Consider the following 18,997-nt stretch of genomic DNA (forward strand, 5'->3'; position numbering starts at 1 on the left):
CCTATTCTGGTCTGTCCTCCTAAGCCAAGCGGATCTGGTCCCTGCGTCCTGGGCAGAGAGGATATAGAGGAGGCATTATTCTCACGACGTGACCAGACACATGCACGCAAAACCCATCACAGTTCAATATGCATTAATGCCCTGCAAATGTGCAAAGCTCATATCGTTGACCTTCTTCATTAGCGTTTTTTAAAAAATGTTATCATTAAGATTTCACTTGAATGCTTTTCCCCATTATTTAACCAGGTTTTATACGCGAAATCTGGTCAAATTGTTCGCAAGCAATTTTACATCTGCAGAGCAAAATGGCCGCTGATCTAGCATGAAATGATGAGACAACCTATCCGGACGCTTCACCGGTGTTGTTTCCACTCTGTTCCTCCCTCTCCAGATGGCGGGGCTGCAGGCGGGCAGGAAGATATTCACCATCAACGAGGACCTGGTGTTCCTCAGGCCCTTCCAGGAGGTGGAGACCATGATCAACCAGGCCTTCTGCATCCGCCGCTCCTTACGCCTGCTGGTCAACACCAAGGCCAAGGAGTGAGTTACAGTATAGTAGTACAAGCATGGACACACATGTATACACATTCCCAATTTCATTTCACACACACACACACACATGCGCACACTTAACTAGACACACAGGCTCAGTGTTTGGCCAGTCTCTGATTCACTCTCTTGTTGATTTAGGATCGTGAAAGTTCCAGACACTCCAGATCCCCTGTCCTTCAAACTCTGTGGCTCCGCCCCACCTCATGTACACGCAGTAAGGAAAGGTGAGTAACAACCGCTTTGATTGGCGCTCTCTGAATGTGACCTTGAGTCTTGGGGTTCACTCATTGGACGTGACACCACACAGAGGAAATATGTACTGCATCGTCTGTTAAATTGCTAGTGATTTAGTCACGTCTTGTCCGTTAATAGACCATTTATGGGAGGGAACCTGGAATGTTGGTATACATGCCAGAAACCTGTCTTTAAATTATAGGATGAGGTAACTTTACCTTCCAGCCATGCACCTGTCAGCTTCAGTTCCCTTTTACCGAGGCTCTGCTTTTTAGGCCCACATGTTCGCTAGGGCTCAAAGTTAAAATCCTAAAAGACGGTGCTCCCCCCTACACACACACAGAACTGAACTCCTCTATGTTAATACAACCACCTGGGCCACATTCCCCCGGTACACCGCCTGCTAGGCAGATGTTTATATCATATAAAAAGAAGAAGCGAAAGAAGGGGGGGGGGGGTTTACGACTATCGAGTTGCGAGCGATTGGTCCAAATGTGTAAAACAGCTGGAAGAGGAGGTAGGAGAAAATGGCCGACTCCTTTCTGTAGCATCCAGGGATGAGGACAAACACACACACGCAGGCAGCGGAGTGTGGGGTTCCTTCCAGCTACCGGCCCCATATGAGTTGTCTCTGAATGATGTCAGACTCTCCAGGCACTCTCTCATCTCCTAAATCAGGGCCCTACTTGACGGCTGGGAGGGGTTGCTGCTAAACTGAAGTTATGGCGTTGTGTGCTTTGTGTGAGGTGGATGACAGGGAAAGGGATGCTAGGCCTGGTATTTTAAAATGGGACAGGAATATCTGTTTAGTGCACAGCTAAAGTGTTACCAGGAGTTATTTGAAGTTCTTACACACACGTATGTCTTCATGTGTGCGTATCTCTTTCTTTGAGGATGATGGCCTTGGATAGGTCTTCTCTAATGAACAGATTCTTCATTTCAATGAGATGTCCTAATTGAATGACGGTTACATTGAATAAAATACATATTTACATGAAGGACTAGATCTAAAAGAAATTATGCATTGCACTTACAGTATATTACAATTTGTAGAATTTTTGTTTGGGGGGGGTGTGACTAAAAGTATGACCGTATTGCAATTACAATGAAGACCCTGCGGCATATCCAAATGTGATCCCTGACCCCTGTGTGATATTCAGGGTCGGAGGCGGCGGCAGCGGGCCTCCAGCCAGGTCAGTGTATCCTGAAGGTGAACGGTAACAGCATGAACCTCAGTGACTACCAGGAGGTCCTGGAGCACTTCTCCTCCTCCCAGCAGGAGCACCCCGACATGGTGAGAGACCTGGCTTTGGTTCTGTCTGCATAATGTTAGGGGAAACAAATGTTTGGAGATGGTGAGATTCAACCGCAAAGGCATGGCCCAGTCTTTCTCAGTCCTGGTTCTGGGGGACCCAGAGATGTGCAAATTGTTTTCTTTTTACCTTATCACTAACATACCTGATTCCACTTATCAAGAGCTTGATGATGAGTTGAGTCAAGTGCCTAAGCGGCAGGATTGGATTGGAGGACACTGACATGGCCCAATGTAGCTTTAAAAAGAGCCTTAAACCATTGCTACTTTTCTACCAGTGTCAAGATGTTTTTCCACCAAACTAGTGTGTTCCCCTCTACAGTGTCACATGCAAGGTTTTATTTGTTGCGTCACAACTAGGGTTCTTCCTCATTCTCAGTTTCAGTCTTCTGCCAGTAGACCTCTTTCACCCCTTGTTTTTCTTTTCCTACTGCGTCAAATACTGTGTTTTGGCTTTATCCAGCGTGGGACCCAGCAGGATGTGTAGTACTGTGGTGCTTTTTTATTAGGTGATGTGTTGATATTTACTCTAGCTCCTCTCCTCTTATCCAATCCCCTGCTTCGTTGATGTTTACCCTGGATTCTCTTGTCCTATCCCCTTGCCCAGTCAAATCTCCTCAGAGCTGCTCTGTTTGGACCACATCTCTGTTAGTTCTTTCACACAGCTGGTTGATTGCCAGTGTGTTTCCTGAACCAGTGCCATGTTCTATGAGAAAATATGCATATACAGGGCCTTCAGAAAGTATTCATACCCCTTGACTTATTCCACATTTTGTTGTTACATTCTGAATTCAAAATGGATTAAAACATTGTTTTATCTCACCCATCTACACACAATACCCCATAATGAGAAAGTGTAAACATATATTTATTTTACATTTTTGCACATTTATTGATCCCTAATTTACATAAGTATTCCCACACCTTTGCTATGACACTCCAAATTGAGCTCAGGTGCATCCAATTTCCTTTGACCATCCTTGAGATGTCACTACTACTTGATTGGAGTCTGGCCAATTCAATTGTTTGGACATGATTTAGAGGGTCCCACAGTTGACAGTGCATGTCAGAGCAGAAACTATACCATGAAGTCCAAGGAAATGTCTGTAGATCTCCGAGATAGAATTGGGATGAGGCATAATGTCTGTAGATCTCCGAGATAGAATTGGGATGAGGCATAATGTCTGTAGATCTCCGAGATAGAATTGGGATGAGGCATAATGTCTGTAGATCTCCGAGATAGAATTGGGATGAGGCATATATCTGGGGAAGAGTTTAAAACAATTTCTAATATGTAGAAAGTTTCCAAGAGCACAGTGGTCTCCATCATTGGGAAATTGAAAAAATATTTAACTACCCAGACTTTGCCTAGAGCTAGCTGTCCAACCAAAGTGAGCAACCAGCCAAGAAGGACCTTGGTCAGGGAGGTGACCAAGAACCCAATGACCACTCTGACAAAACTACAGCATTCCTTAGTTGAGATGGGAGAACCTGCCAGAAGAACAACAGTTTCTACAGCACTTCACCAATCTGGGCTTCATTGGGAGAGTGGCCAAACAGAAGGCACTCCAGAGAAAAAAGCACATGGCAGCACGCCTGGAGTTTGCAAAAAGGCACGTGAAATATTCTGAGAGCGTAAGGCAAAAGACTCTGTGGTCTGATGAAACAAAATGTTAACTCTTTGGCCTGAATGCAAAGAGCTATGTCTGGAGAAAACCAGGCCCAGCTTATCACCAGTCTAACCCCATCCCTACTGTGAAGCTTGGTGGTGGCAGCATCATGCTATCAGAATGCATTTCAGCGATAGGGACTGGGAGACTGGTAAGGATAGAGGAAACAATACAGGCAAATCCTTGATGACAAACTGTTTCAGACTGTAAATGAAGACCACCGGCGCTCCCCATCTACCTTAACAGAGCTTCAGAAAATCTGCAAGAATGAATGGGAGAAAAATCCCCAAATCCAGATGTGCAATGCCAATACAGACATACGTACCCAAGGCGGCAGGTAGCCTAGTGGTTAGAGCGTTGGGCCAGTAACTGAAAGGTTGCTGGATTGAATCCCCGAGCTGACAAGGTTAAAATCTGTGGTTCTGCCCCTGAGCAAGGCAGTTAACCCACTGTTCCCTGGGCACCGAAGACGTGGATGTCGATTATGGCAGCCCCCTGCACCTCTCTGATTCAGAGTGGTTGGGTTAAATGAGGAAGACGCATTTCAGTTGAATACATTCAGTTGGACAATTGACTAGGTCTCCCCCTTTCCCAAGACGGCTCAAAGCTGTAATGGTACGTCAGCACGGCCGGCGTCAAAGGTGCTTCTACAAAGTATTTACTCGTGAATATTTAAGTAAACTGTATGATGACATGTACAGAAACACACACCAATGTTTGACTCCAATGTGTGTCCCTCTCTGTGTCCTGTAAGTGTCAGTGGGTGTATCGGGCATTTGAGGATGTTGAGGAGGACAGGGGGTCGTTCAGGGCCTGCCCAGCAGAGAATGGCTCTGAGACCGAGGAGGAGAATGTCAGGAATGGAACAGGTACTGCAGTGTATACTATCTCACTGTGGGTTCGTATGTGTGGGTTTGTCTCTGTCCATCGATCCGACAACGGGTGTGTACTCAAAAGCATCCTGTATTTTGTGTCTCATCCAGACTATAGCCTGAGCAGGCTGTCCATGTCTGATGACTCTGTGCCTCTGGTGAGCATGATGGTTGACAACGTGCACCTGGAGCATGGCGTGGTGTACGAGTACGTCAGCACGGCCGGCGTCAAGAGCCACGTCCTGGAGAAGATGGTGGAGCCCAAGGGCTGCTTCAGCCTCACCGCCAAAGTACATGTCCATTGTTGTTGTTAGCATTAGCATGCTAACACTGCTCAGCAGTTTGTGGTATACTGCTGGAGCAGGTTGGCCCACAATACATATATATTGTTGTTGTGTTCTTCTAGCATTGGCACTATGTGTTTCTGTTCATAGCCACAGCCACGACTTAACATTAGCATTTATGACAGAAAACAATTGGAGTTAATGCTTCCCAAATTATATGAGGATTCAATTCCATGACTTAAAACATTTGTTTTCACCTGTCAGATCCTGGAGGCCTTTGCCGGTGACGACAGCCATTTTGTGCGCAACTGCAGCCAGCTGATCTCACAGAGCGACCGCGTGGTGTCGATGCCTCAGTTTGAGTTCAGGAACATCTGTGACACCAAGCTGGAGAGCATCCGCCGACGAATCAGCAGCTACCAGCAGGTACAGGAACTACATGTTCCCTCTGCCTCTCATAGCCCCATATGTAGTGCAAGAGCAGCTACAAACACGGACTGCTTTCCGCTTGTCTTCAACTCTTTTGTACACGCACACTCACTCTCTCCCTCAAGCATACGCGCGTGCACAAACACACAACCCCCCACTTCAGTAATTCAGCACCAACTACATCCCACACACACACACACACACACACACACACACACACCCTCACTTCAGTAATTCACCATCAACTACACCCCACTCACACACACTCACATACCCCCCCACTTCAGTAATTCACCACCAACTACACCCCACTCACACAGACAACACACACATATCAGCAGTGAGCATTGAGCCATCATTATGTTACATCGGTGTAGGTACCAATTTCAATCTCCTTCGTTGTGTGTGATTGTTTTCAGTTTGCCCAGGAGCTGAGGAACAAGGCGTGTCCCACGTTCAAGCAGGCGGGTGTGCGGCCTCACCCACTGGGCTGCATGGACTTTGTGCCCACCAACTGCCATGTCAACCTGATGCAGGTATCTTACCCCAAGACCACCACGGCCACTGGCAGGGCCTTCAGCATCCGCTTTGGACGCAAGAACTCCTTCTTCGGCCTGGACCCCGACCAAGGTGGGGCTAGCAGACGTGTGTGTGTGTACACACATGGACGCATAAGATGCACGTGCATGTATGAACTGAGACACACACACATACCTTTTGCTTACACATTGAGAAGAACAGCACGCAAATACGACAATAGAGCCCAGTTGAATCATATCAATGCCTAAGTTCAGTTTTTTTGTGTAAGTCAAATCACATTTGAGTTTTGTCAACAATAGCCAATATCCCCTTAACAACATTACACTGCCAGCCTTTAAGGCTTCAAACAAAGAGATCATTTCAACTAATTACCCTCTCTGACCAATTAAATCCCATTGTGCAAATGACTTTATGAGCTCTCGTGATGAACCAAACCTTGTTACCCTTGAGCCGTATATAGGGACAATTCCCACAGTAAATTAGCAGGAATGTAGTTGTAATCCCACCACTAATCGTCCCCGTCGGTCGCCCATTAAAAACCTCCATTAGCCTCAGGCGACCCTCCTTCCACCCCTCACGCCGTCACGTGTATCCGTCTTCTCTGTGGGGGATGAGTGATGTCACCAAAGCGGGCCCTCCAAGGCACCAAGGGTGGGATATTCAGAGAGTAAGAGGGTGATGAGGAGATGGGGATCATTAGATTACTTTACTGTAGACGTTGTTAGGTCAAGGGACAAAGAGCGAGGGACAGAGAGGGAGTGAGAGAAAGTGAGCGTGAGATAAACAGAGAAAGGACAGAGACGGTTATAGAGTCAGAGAGAGCGAGGGAGTGGGATCTTAAAATAGAACATTATACACTGGGTATACAAAACATGTAGAATGACATAGACTGACCAGGTGAATCCAGGTGACAGCTATGATCCCTTATTGATGTCACTTGTTAAATCCACTTCAATCAGTGTAGATGAAGGGGAGGAGACAGGTTAAATAAGGATTTTTATGTCTTGAGAGAATTGAGACATGGATGGTGTATGAGTGCCATTTAGAGGGTGAATGGGCAAGACAAAAGATTGAAGTGCCTTTGAACGGGGTATGGTAGTAGGTGCCAGGCGCACCGGTTTGTGTCAAGAACTGCAACGCTGCTGGGTTTTTCACGCTCAACAGTTTTCCGTGTGTATCAAGAATGGTCCTCCACCTAAAGGACATCCAGCCAACTTGACATAACTGTGGGAAGCATTGGAGTCAACATGAGCCAGCATCCCTGTGGAACACTTTTGACACCTTGTAGATCCTATTCCCTAACGAATTGAGGCTGTTCTGAGGGTAAAAAGGGGGGCGCAACTCAATATTTGGAAGATGTTTCTGATGTTTGTTATACTCTGTGTATACAGTTGAATTGTGGAATTGGAATTGTGATACAGTGAAATAATCTGTTTGGAAACAATTGTTGGAAAAATGACTTGTCATGCACAAAGTAGATGTTCTAACCGACTTGCCACAACTATAGTTTGTTAACAAGAAATTTGTAGAGTGGTTGAAAAACGAGTTTTAATGACTCCAACCTAAGTGTATGTAAACGTCCGACTTCAACTGTATGTATCGCTATGGGCCCATATGGTCCTCCTGTCTGTTTTGTCTCTCGGTGGTTTCAGTAGCCTGCCGTTTGGCCTGTCACCCGGCCGCCGCTCCGTGCCGAGCCACAGAGACACTCAGACGAAGACGGGGGGAGGAAGCTGCAACAGACAGCCAGCCGTCTGAGATAACCATTAGCATTGTTTCAACCTGTCTCTCGCAGCATGATTTGACTTCTACTCTGCAGTTGTGTCGCGCCAAGACGTTGTCTTTTCAACATGTGTGAGACTTGGCAATTCCCCCAGCAACCAAGTTTAAAGTTTCTTTACCAGGCTAAACAATTAAGTTTTTTACAACTCCAAAGTGACGGCTTCATTGGCTTTGCGGTCAGAAATGCATGGACAAAATGTCTGCTTTTTTAGTGCATTTAGTAGCCTCATAGAGTGCTCAGGGCTGGAATGTGCACAAAGTATAGGAGCTCCTCGACTTAATGGTAGCCTATGCTATTATGTGCTAACGTTACACCCTCGGGCTCCACGAAAAGGACATAGAATTTTGAATTAGACCTCAATACCAAATAAAATAATTTTTACTGTGTTTTTGTCACGTTCTAGGCATTTCTTCACGACTTGCAAGGCAGTAGAATGTACATAGAATGCATAGAATACATACATCTCTCTCTCCCTCTCTCTTTCCCTTTCTTCCCTCTATTTCTATTTCTATTTCTATATATATAATATAAGGCCCTTCATATAAAAGCACAGTTTTTTCAAAACAATAGGCCGTATTTTCACCAGAGTGTTTTTGTGTATGAAGGCTGAACATCTGGTGTAGATATGGGTCTCTGGAAGTGAGAGTTGATTGTCTCCTCTCTCTCTCTCGCTCCCTCTCTCTTTCCCTTTCTTCCCTCCTCTATTTCTACCTCTGCTTTTCTGTGAAGTACAGCTGCTTTCACTTCATTTACCTTTCTTTGCCTCTATTTATCGATCTATTTATTTTCTCTCTTCCCACAGCTAACCTGAACCCAATGTCCCACACCCAGCACTGTGTGACAAGCATGGGCGCCCCGTCCTACAGCTGCAGCGGTCTGGGAGAGGAGGGGGAGTGGGACATCGAGGGCTCTGGAGAGGGCACTCCAGACAGGAGGCAGCAGGCCCACCGGGGGAAGGGCCTCAGCTTCCTGCTCAAACAGGAGGACATGGAGATCCAGGACGCATACAACCGCCTCTACAGCCGCCTAGACATCGCTGTCCGAGAGATGAGGCAGTACGTCACCCAGATAGATGTGTAAGTACACATATGTGAAAATCCTCGCTAAGTACCTATGTCAGGGATCTCAAACTGGTGGCCCGCGAGCCAGACACGGCCCACGGCCCGATATACTGTATGTATGAGTATCATTGCTAAATACCTGAATTTCATTGTTCAACTTTACCCAAGGTACCCCAATTAATGTGAGTACCCAAATAATACACGTGGCACCCACAATGACATGAGTGGTTTTAGAATCGCCAAATTATATATCACCGTCGTTTATTTTTAGTTCCTGTAGTCTATTCGTTGACATTTTCCTCTGAAGATCTGTTATTATTCTGCATGAATATGGAAAGCTGGAAGGCCAAGATATTATGAAACCATTGTCCCCAGGCAGCCTTCCTGAGACCCACGCCAAACCCCCTTTGTCTGACTGCCCTTTTTGCTTGTTTAATGTGGATACTTTGAAAACAGGAGAATTCGTCAGTCCAAAACTGTAAACTGTTTATGGATTGGGCTAACAGCAACAGGCCGTGAAGCCACTACCCCATTGAAAGGAGGGAAAACCTTCTCTACTGTGTTTGTGCATGTGTGTGTAAAAGATATGTGTGCGCATATAAAAGCAATATATGCGAGTGCACATTATAAGAATATCTCTACTTGTACTATTCATGTGGTTTCTCCTCCTATGTAACGGTCGATAACTGCAGCCTGCTGTCGTCCATCACGGAGCCCACCCAGCCGCAGGGCAGCGAGCCCCCAGCCTACGAGGCCAGCCAGCCCCCCTCCGTGGCCCCTGAGGAGGGGGACCAGGAAAAAGCAGAGCACGGGGGCATCAAGAGGGTCTGCTTCAAGGTGACTGAGGAGGACCAGGAAGACTCGGGCCACGACACCATGAGCTACAGGGACTCCTACAGGTAAGATAAGATGAGAGTTGAGATAAGATTCACTTTATTGTCCCTGAAGGGAAATTTGTCTTGGACATTTTAAATTGGTGCTTCTTCCCAATCAAATGTATTTCAATCAATCAAATGTACATTATAGAGCACTTTTTTTTATATTGGCAGTTGTCACAAAGTGCTTTATGGATACCCAGCCTAAAACCCTTAAGGGAGGGCAAGCAGAAGCACAATACAATACAAATCACCATAATTTTTTTATTTATTTTATTTAACCTTTATTTAACCAGGTAGGCAAATTGAGAACACGTTCTCATTTACAATTGCGACCTGGCCAAGATAAAGCAAAGCAGTTCGACACATACAACAACACATAGTTACACATGGAGTAAAACAAACATATAGTCAATAATACAGTGAAAAAAAAAAAAAAAAGTCTATATACAATGTGAGCAAGTGAGGTGAGATAAGGGAGGTGAAGGCAAACAAATATATGTATAAATAAATAAAAATATAAAAGGCCATGGAGGCGAAGTGAGTACAACACAGCAAGTCAAATAAAAACTAAAAAAACACTGGAATGGTTGGTTTGCAGTGGAAGAAAGTGCAAAGTAGAGACAAATAATGGGGTGCAAAGGAGCAAAATAAATAAATAAATAAATACAGTAGGTAAAGAGGTAGTTGTTTGGGCTAAATTGTAGATGGGTTATGTACAGGTGCAGTAATCTATGAGCTGCTCTGACAGCTGGTGCTTAAAGCTAGTGAGGGAGATAGGTGTTTCCAGTTTCAGAGATTTTTGTAGTTCGTTCCAGTCATTGGCAGCAGAGAACTGTAAGGAGAGGCGTCCAAAGGAAGAATTGGTTTTGGGGGTGACTAGAGAGATATACCTGCTGGAGCGCGTGCTACAGGTAGGTGCTGCTATGGTGACCAGCGAGCTGAGATAAGGGGGGACTTTACCTAGTAGTGTCTTGTAAATGACCTGGAACCAGTGGGTTTGGCGACGAGTATGAAGCGAGGGCCAGCCAACGAGAGTGTACAGGTCGCAGTGGTGGGTAGTATATGGGGCTTTGGTGACAAAACGGATGGCACTGTGATAGACTGCATCCAATTTATTGAGTAGGGTTTTGGAGGCTATTTTGTAAATGACATCACCGAAGTCGAGGATTGGTAGGATGGTCAGTTTTACAAGGGTATGTTTGGCAGCATGAGTAAAGGATGCTTTGTTGCGGAATAGGAAGCCAATTCTAGATTTGACTTTGGATTGGAGATGTTTGATGTGAGTCTGGAAGGAGAGTTTACAGTCTAACCAGACACCTAGGTATTTGTAGTTGTCCACATATTCTAAGTCAGAGCCGTCCAAAGTAGTGATGTTGCACAGGCGGGCAGGAGCAGGCAGCGATCGGTTGAAGAGCATGCATTTGGTTTTACTTGTATTTAAGAGCAGTTGGAGGCCACGGAAGGAGAGTTGTATGGCATTGAAGCTCGCCTGGAGGGTTGTTAACACAGTGTCCAAAGAAGGGCCAGAAGTATACAGAATAGTGTCGTCTGCGTAGAGGTGGATCAGAGAATCACCAGCAGCAAGAGCGACATCATTGATGTAAACAGAGAAGAGAGTCGGTCCAAGAATTGAACCCTGTGGCACCCCCATAGAGACTGCCAGAGGCCCGGACAACAGACCCTCCGATTTGACACACTGAACTCGATCAAAGAAGTAGTTGGTGAACCAGGCGAGGCAATCATTAGAGAAACCAAAGCTGTCGAGTCTGCCAATGAGGATGTGGTGATTGACAGAGTCAAAGGCCTTGGCCAGGTCAATGAATACGGCTGCACAGTATTGCTTCCTATCGATGGCGGTTACGATATCGTAATACTAATAATAATAATACTAAAAGTAGTGCAATGGGTTAAAAGGTGGAGGTGATGGAGATTACCCCTAACCATGTTTAGATATGTCTTCATCCACTGTAATGTTTGAGGTTAGTATTGGGGGTAGGATTATCTGATTCTATTTCTGTGGTGGGTAATTACCTTGTGGGTGAAAGACAGAGTAGAGCTGTCACTTATCCAATGTGAACTCACAACAGGGTCCGTCATTCCATTGCTACTCCGTTTCCCTTAGGCACTGATCTTGGATCAGCTCCCGAGTGGCACAGCGGTATAAGGCAGTGCTAGAGGCGTCACTACAGACCCTGGTTCGATTCCAGGCTGTATCACAGCCGGCCGTGATTGGGCGGCGCACAATTGGCCCAGCGGAGTCCGGGTTTGGCCGCGGTAGGCCGTCATTGTAAATAAGAATTTGTTCCTAACGGACTTGCCTAGTTAAAAAATAATAAGAATTTGAAATACTCTGTTGGCGCAAATGAGAATGTGCTCTTAGTTTCACCATGGTAAAATAAACACAGAAAACTAAATGTATCGTTTTTAAAAAAATGGGTGTTTCCCAATTCCATGCGCCAGCTTCATGTGAAACCAACAGCAAAGATCTCCCTCTATTTTTATTTTTATTTCCCACTGTGATGGCATTGGGTTCCTTCCGACTCTCCCAATGGGTTCCAGATGTGGGGAGTCGAGTCACACATCTAAAAAATGAGGAATCGGGGAGCTCAACATGAGATGTATTCAGTGATCTTGGTGATGTCACTGTGCTACCTCCTCGCTAGCTTGAGTTCATTCAGATGGTTGTTGGCAGCGGTTGTAGTGTCATTCAGGCACCGGTCCACGGCCTCCGCCCACGGCCTCCGCCCGCTACCACCCACTAAGAGCAGTGGTCGGCTCCTGGCGAGAGTGCAGTGTGTAATAGAGGCTAAATGAGTAGCTTGTGCTTCTCTCTCTCTCTCTCTGCCCAGTCTGTCATTACAACAAGAACAGCAAGCGCAACTTCTTCTAGCCAACAGCCACCCACAGTACAGGGTCTAGTGAGCTCCCTCAGGTTGCATCTGCAGTGACACCCTATTCCCTATACAGTCCACTACTTTTGGCCAGACCCTCATGGGTTCTGGCCAAAATAAGTGCACTACACTGAGTGTGCAAAACATTAGGAACTCTTTCCATGATGTAGACTGACCAGGGGAAAGCTATGGTCCCTTATTGATGTCACTTGTTAACACAGTGTAGATGAAGGGGAGGAGACCGGTTAAATAAGGATTTCTAAGCCTTTAGACAATTGAGACATGGATTGTGTATGTGTGCCATTCAGAGGGTGAATGGGCAAGACAAAAGATTGAAGTGCCTTTTAACAGGTTACAGTAGAAGGCGCCAGGCGCACACCGGATTGAGTGTGTCAAGAACTGCAACGGTGCTGGGTTTTTCATGCTCAACAGTTTCCTGTTTGTATCAAGAATGGTCCACCGCCCAAAGGACATCCAGCCAACTTGACACAATTGTGGGAAGCATTGGAGTCAACATGGAACGCTTTCAACACCTTGTTTAGAGTCCATGCCCCAACGAATTGAGGCTGTTCTGAGGGAAAAAGGGGTGCAACTCAATGTTAGGAAGATGTTCCTCATGCACTACATAGGGAATAGGGTGCCAACCTCCTCCCCAGGCTATCGCACAGAAGAGGCTGGGATCAAGATTTGCATTTAGCTTGTTTGTAGAAAAAATGGAGAGGGTGCTATAGGTTTGATACTGGATGGGATGAGTTGTCCGGCCGTCCAATGTGCTCTAGGACTGTGCGAGAAGCACTTTATAAATGCATGACGTTCATGATGATTGGCGAGAAAGACACAACGATAGGTGGGGAGAGATGAAGAGAGACAGACAAACACAAAGAAGGAAGGATAGGGTAAGGCAGAGGTCAACAGAAAAAGACTTGGGGAGAGTCTTGGAGAGGAAAATAGAGGGAGAGGACACCACAGTGAAAGACGGTGAGTGAAAGGAGGAGGAGAGGAATGAGCAGATGGATGGGTGGACGCAGACAGAGAAAGAGGTAATTGTACACCCACCACTAGTCTGGTTTGTTTGTCTCTTAGACAGTCAGTCTCGTCACATCTGGTGAGGGTGGGCCGCTCCAAACCTGCCACGAGATGCGACTAAATTTAGAACCCTCTCCCAGGAGAACTTGTGTGAGTGTGACCGTGTGCGTGGAGGAGAGAATCAAAGCCAAAGCCCTGGGTGTATTACGTAAAGGTTGGCACTTCAGTCCCAGTTTGTCGGGAATGATCCTGCATCCCATTTAGAGACACAATAAGACGCAAACAATGTCAGAGACAAGACTCTGACTCACTAAGAACCTCCTAAGCCAGGGATGGGCAACTTTGATGGGGGTGGGAACCCAAAATGCTGAACTCATCACGAGGGGCCGCAGTTGCCAGCGGGTCTGCGTACCCACATGTGCGTACCCCCCCCCCCCCCCCCCCCCCCCCCACACACACACACACACGCTGTGAGAAACATTTTAGCAGCCCCCCTTAACAGTAGAGCAAACTATTTTATATGATGGTGTTATTTTCCTCTAATTCTACACATTTTGCCATGGGCCGGAGAGCAAACGTTGCAGTTTTAATGCAAGTTTTATGCAATTTTACACATTTTACCAAGAGGCAAAGAGAAGATTTAGCAATTTTATAACAAATTTCATGCAATTATACTAATTTTGCCATGGGGCGGAGAGGAAAATGTTCTGTTTTAAAGCTAATTTCGTGCAATTCAACAAATGTTTCCATAGGGTGGAGATAAATATTTGCAAGTTTTAATGAGACACAGCATGGCTGTGGACAACTGCTTGTCAAAGATCACATTCCAAAATCATGGGCAATAATATGGAGTTGGTCGTCCCCCTTTGCTGCTATAGCCTCCTCTTCTGGGAAGGCTTTCCACCAAATGTTGGAACATTTCTGGGGGGGCGACAAGAGCGTTAGTGAAGTCGGGCACCGATGTTTGGTGATTAGGCCTGGCTCGCAGTCAGCTTTCCAATTTATCCCAAAGGTGTGCGATGGGGTTGGTGCAGGCCAGTCAAGTTCCCGAGTTGCACAGTGGTCTAAGACACTGCATCTCAGTGCAAGAGGCGTCACTGCAGTACCCGGTTCGAATCCAGGCTGCATCACATCCGGCCGTGATTGGGAGTCCCATAGGGCGGCACACAATTGGCCCAGCATCATCCGGGTTTGGCCCGGGTAGGCTGTCATTGTAAATACGAATTTGTACTTAACTGATTTCCATAAATAAAATAAAAGGTTTTTCCACACCGGTCTCGACAAACTTTTTTTGTATGGATCTCATGCTGAAAAAGGAAAGGGCCTTCCCCAAACTGTTACGACAAAGTTGGAAGCACAGAATCGTCTAAAATCTAATTGTATGCTGTAGCGTTAAGATTTCCCTTCATTGGAACTAAGGGGCCTAGCCAGAACCATGAGCCAGCCCCAGACCATTATTACTCCTCCACCAAACTTTACAGTTGGTACTATGCATTTGGGCAGGTAACGTTCTCAAGGCATCCACCAAACCCAGATTCGGTCTTCCCATTGCTCCAGAGTCCAATGGCCGAGAGCTTCACACCACTCCAGCTGACATTTGGCATTGCGCATGGTGATCTTAGGCTTGTGTTCGGCTGCTCGGCCATGGAAACTCATTTCATGAAGCTCCCGACGAACAGTTCTTGTGCTGACGTTGCTTCCAGAGTTAGTTTGGACCCGAGGACACAATTTTTACAAGGCAGTCCCATTCTGTGAGCTTGTGTAGCTTACTACTTTGTGGCTGAGCCGTTGTTGCTTCTAGAAATGTCCACTTCACAATAACAGCACTTATAGTTGACCCGGGCATAGCAGGGCAGAAATTTGACGGACTGACTTGTTGGAAAGGTGGCGTCCTATGACGGTGCCACGTTGAAAGTCACTGAGCTCTTCATTCAACTGCCAATGTTTGTCTATGGAGATTGCATGGCTGTGTGCTCAATTTTATACACCTGTCAGTATCGGGTGTGGCTGAAATAGCCAAATCTACTAATTTGAAGGGGTTTCTACATACATTGTTTTTGGAAAGTATTCAGTCTCCTTCACTTTTTCTACATTTTGTTACATTATAGCCTTATTCTAAAATTGATTAAATAATATTTTTTCATCAATCTACACACAATACCCCATAATGATGAAGCGAAAACAGGTTTTTAGAAATTTTTGCAAATTTATTAAAAAGTGAAAACAAAAATACCTTATTTACATAATTATTCAGACCCTTTGCTATGAGACTTGAAATTGAGCTCAGGTGCATCCCGTTTCCATTGATCATACTTGATGTTTCTACAACTTGATTGGAGTACACCTGTGGGTAAATTCAATTTATTGGACATGATTTGGAAAGGCACACACCTTTCTATATAAGGTCCCACAGTTGACAGTGCATGTCAGAGCAAAAACCAAGCCATGGGGTCGAAGGAATTCTCCGTAGAGCTCCGAGACAGGATATTGTGTCGAGGCACAGATCTGGGGAAGGGTACCAAAAAACTTATGCAGCATTGAAGGTCCCCAAGAACACAGTAGCCTCCATTCTTAAATGGAAGAAGTTTGGTGAAGAAGTTCTGATGGTCACTGACAGAGCTCTGGAGTTCCTCTGTGGAGATGGGAGAACCTTCCAGAAGGACAACTATCTCTGCAACACTCCACCAATCAGGCCTTTATGGTAGAGTGGTCAGACGGAAGCCACTCCTCAGTAAAAGGCCCGTTTGGAGTTTGCCACAAGGCACCTAAAGGACTCTTAGACCATGAGAAACAAGATTCTCTGGTCTGATGAAACCAAGATTTAACTTTTTGGCCTGAATGCTAAGCGTCATGTCTGGAGGAAACATGGCACTGCTCATCCCTACGGTGAAGCATGGTGGTGGTAACATCATGCTGTGGGGATTTTTTTCAGCTGCAGAGACTGGAAAACTAGTCAGGATCGAGGGAAAGATGAACGGAGCAAAGTACAGAGAGATCCTTGATGAAAACCTGCTCCAGAGCACTTAGGACCTCAGACTGGGGCGAAGGTTCACCTTCCAACAGGACAAGCACACAGCCAAGACAACACAGTGTGTTCGGGACAAGTCTCTGAATGTCCATGAGTGGCCCAGCCAGAGCCCGGACTTGAACCCTATTGAACATCTCTGGAGAGACCTGAAAATAGCTGTGCGGCGATGCTCCCCATCCAACCTGACAGAGCTTGAGAGGATCTGCATAGAAAAATGGGAGAAACTCCCCAAATACAGGTGTGCCAAGCTTGTAGCGTCATACCCAATAAGACTCGAGGCTGTAATCGCTGTCCATGGTGCTTCAACAAAGTACTGCGTAAAGGGTCTGAATACTTATGTAAATGTAATATTCCAGTGAATTTATTTATTTTTGCAATGATTTTGAAAAACCTGTTTTTGCTTTGTCATTATGGGGTATTGTGTATAGATTGAAAAAATAACATTCATCCATTTCAGAATAAGGCTGTAACGTAACAAAATGTGGAAAAAGTCAGGGGGTCTGAATATTTTCCCAATGCACTGTACTTTTGTATATATAGTGTATCTTAGTGAGACTAACAATCAATGGGGGCCCCCCGGACGGTAATTCAACCATGATTACCATTTTTAGATAACTGTCCACCAATCCCAAAAAGTAATTAGCGGACAGGGAAATGTTATTATTTTTTGTTTGTTTGTGGAAATTGATCCGAGGGCCTTCAAAAGGGGGGTGGCCCGCGGGTTGCCCCTCCCTGCATTATGCTGGAGTTGCATCCAGTTCACATTGTGGGCCTGTTTGTTGCCGAGCTGAATAATTTTGAATAATTTTTGGAACGCAAAACATAGCGATTATTTTAACGGGAAGCACGATGACAATGCTACCTCTGTCTCCTTAAATTCGTATGATTCAGCATTGACATCATACTGCCAAGACGTACACAGAAAACAGTCACAAGAGTAGCTGTGTAATCTGCAATTTGCACACAGTAAATCTTCTCTGCGCTCACACTAATCATCCTTTTAAGACCTTCCGTTGAAAATATCCAGCAAAGCCATAAAAAGCATAAAATGCATGGAAAACGTAGGGGTAATAGGAAGCGAATAAATCTTCAGCATTAAAGGTATAGTTCAGTGAATGTACATATGTTTTTCCTTATCATAAGGACAAGGAGTGACAGCAATCCACTCTTTGGTTTTGTTAAACGAGCCACTGACAACAAATGGAAACAAATTTCTAAATGTATAGTTTTTTCGAACTAACCCTTTAAGGCAAAACTATATGTCAAATCTTTTGGGATGGTGGAGGCATCTCCTTTAATGTTTAACTATCATTTGACTTCAACTTACCTGGTGTTTTATTAATCAAATTCTTGTTTGGCATATTGGTGTAGCCACACGTTACAACAGTTCGGTGGAATGCATTTTAGTCACGCCAATGAAGTAAGTTGATGTTGTTTGTGAGAAGCATTTGATTACTGCTCTCTCTGACTATATATTTCGTACAGTCAGTCGGATTATTTGACTGGATAATTACAAGACAGACTCCACATTTGATTTGGTGTTTTTTCTGTAGGGAATTAACTCTGGTTTGTTATTCAACTGTTTCTCTCTGTGTCTCTCTCTGTGTGTCTCTCTCTGTCTCTCTCTCTGTGTGTGTGAACTCTTGTCTGTGTGTGTTGCAGTGAATGTAACAGTAACAGGGATTCCGTTCTGTCATACACAAGTGTGCGTAGCAACAGCTCTTACCTGGGGAGTGACGAGATGGGTTCAGGTAAGAAACAGTTCATGAAGACGAGACTAAGATGTGCATACCCCTCTAGCATTAAAGATGCCACATTGGTTTGCCTTATGTGGGAAAATGTTCAGAATCTCCTTGTAAATGGTGTCCAGTTTATTCTTTATTCCTTTTTCTTTTTTCATTCTTTCTTTCTTTCGGTCTTTTTCTTTCCTTTCTTTCTTTCCTTCTTTCTTTCTTAATTTCTTTCTTTCTTTCTCAGGTGACGAGCTGCCCTGTGACATGAGGATTCCCTCAGACAAGCAGGATAAGCTGCATGGCTGTCTGGAGCACCTTTTCAACCAGGTGCACCATCTTTACCACGATCCTCTGTGCAATCAGCTTCAATGGCTTTGCCAACCCACATCTCACTCTGTTTTTGGATGCCATGCTTTTAATGGTTAACACGGTGTTGTGTGTAATGTAAACACTGCTTGGCACTAATATCATACCCCTACATGCGCACACACACTTACACAGATGTTCTCTCTCTCTGTCTCTCTCTCACACACGTACTCGCTCTCGCTTTCTCTCTCTCTCACATACACACACAGCTTTTCCATTAGCCCTCAGAAACATTTGGCACAGATCATGTTTATCGTAATCAGTAGTAGTAATCATCTGCAGTACTTTGTTTTGCAATCTCTCTCCTCTCTTTGTCATCTTCCTCGCATCTCCTCTTA

The 18,997-nt window shown here is 45.2% G+C and overlaps 1 protein-coding gene across 1 annotated transcript in view; it reads left to right on the plus strand.

The window, feature by feature from the left end:
• The window catches only part of prex1 (phosphatidylinositol-3,4,5-trisphosphate-dependent Rac exchange factor 1), a 109,525-nt gene that overhangs the window by 80,560 nt on the left and 9,968 nt on the right, over positions 1-18,997 (plus strand). Inside the window, exons 18-28 of the mRNA XM_055892550.1 lie at positions 392-540; positions 691-776; positions 1,947-2,080; positions 4,523-4,637; positions 4,752-4,930; positions 5,189-5,350; positions 5,773-5,983; positions 8,479-8,752; positions 9,430-9,636; positions 18,223-18,311; positions 18,538-18,620. Of these exons, the coding sequence (XP_055748525.1) occupies positions 392-540; positions 691-776; positions 1,947-2,080; positions 4,523-4,637; positions 4,752-4,930; positions 5,189-5,350; positions 5,773-5,983; positions 8,479-8,752; positions 9,430-9,636; positions 18,223-18,311; positions 18,538-18,620 (1,689 nt within the window). The remainder of the gene's footprint in view (positions 1-391; positions 541-690; positions 777-1,946; positions 2,081-4,522; positions 4,638-4,751; positions 4,931-5,188; positions 5,351-5,772; positions 5,984-8,478; positions 8,753-9,429; positions 9,637-18,222; positions 18,312-18,537; positions 18,621-18,997) is intronic.

This window comes from Salvelinus fontinalis, chromosome 31 (assembly GCF_029448725.1).
Source record: "Salvelinus fontinalis isolate EN_2023a chromosome 31, ASM2944872v1, whole genome shotgun sequence".
Taxonomy (NCBI): Eukaryota; Metazoa; Chordata; class Actinopteri; order Salmoniformes; family Salmonidae; genus Salvelinus; species Salvelinus fontinalis.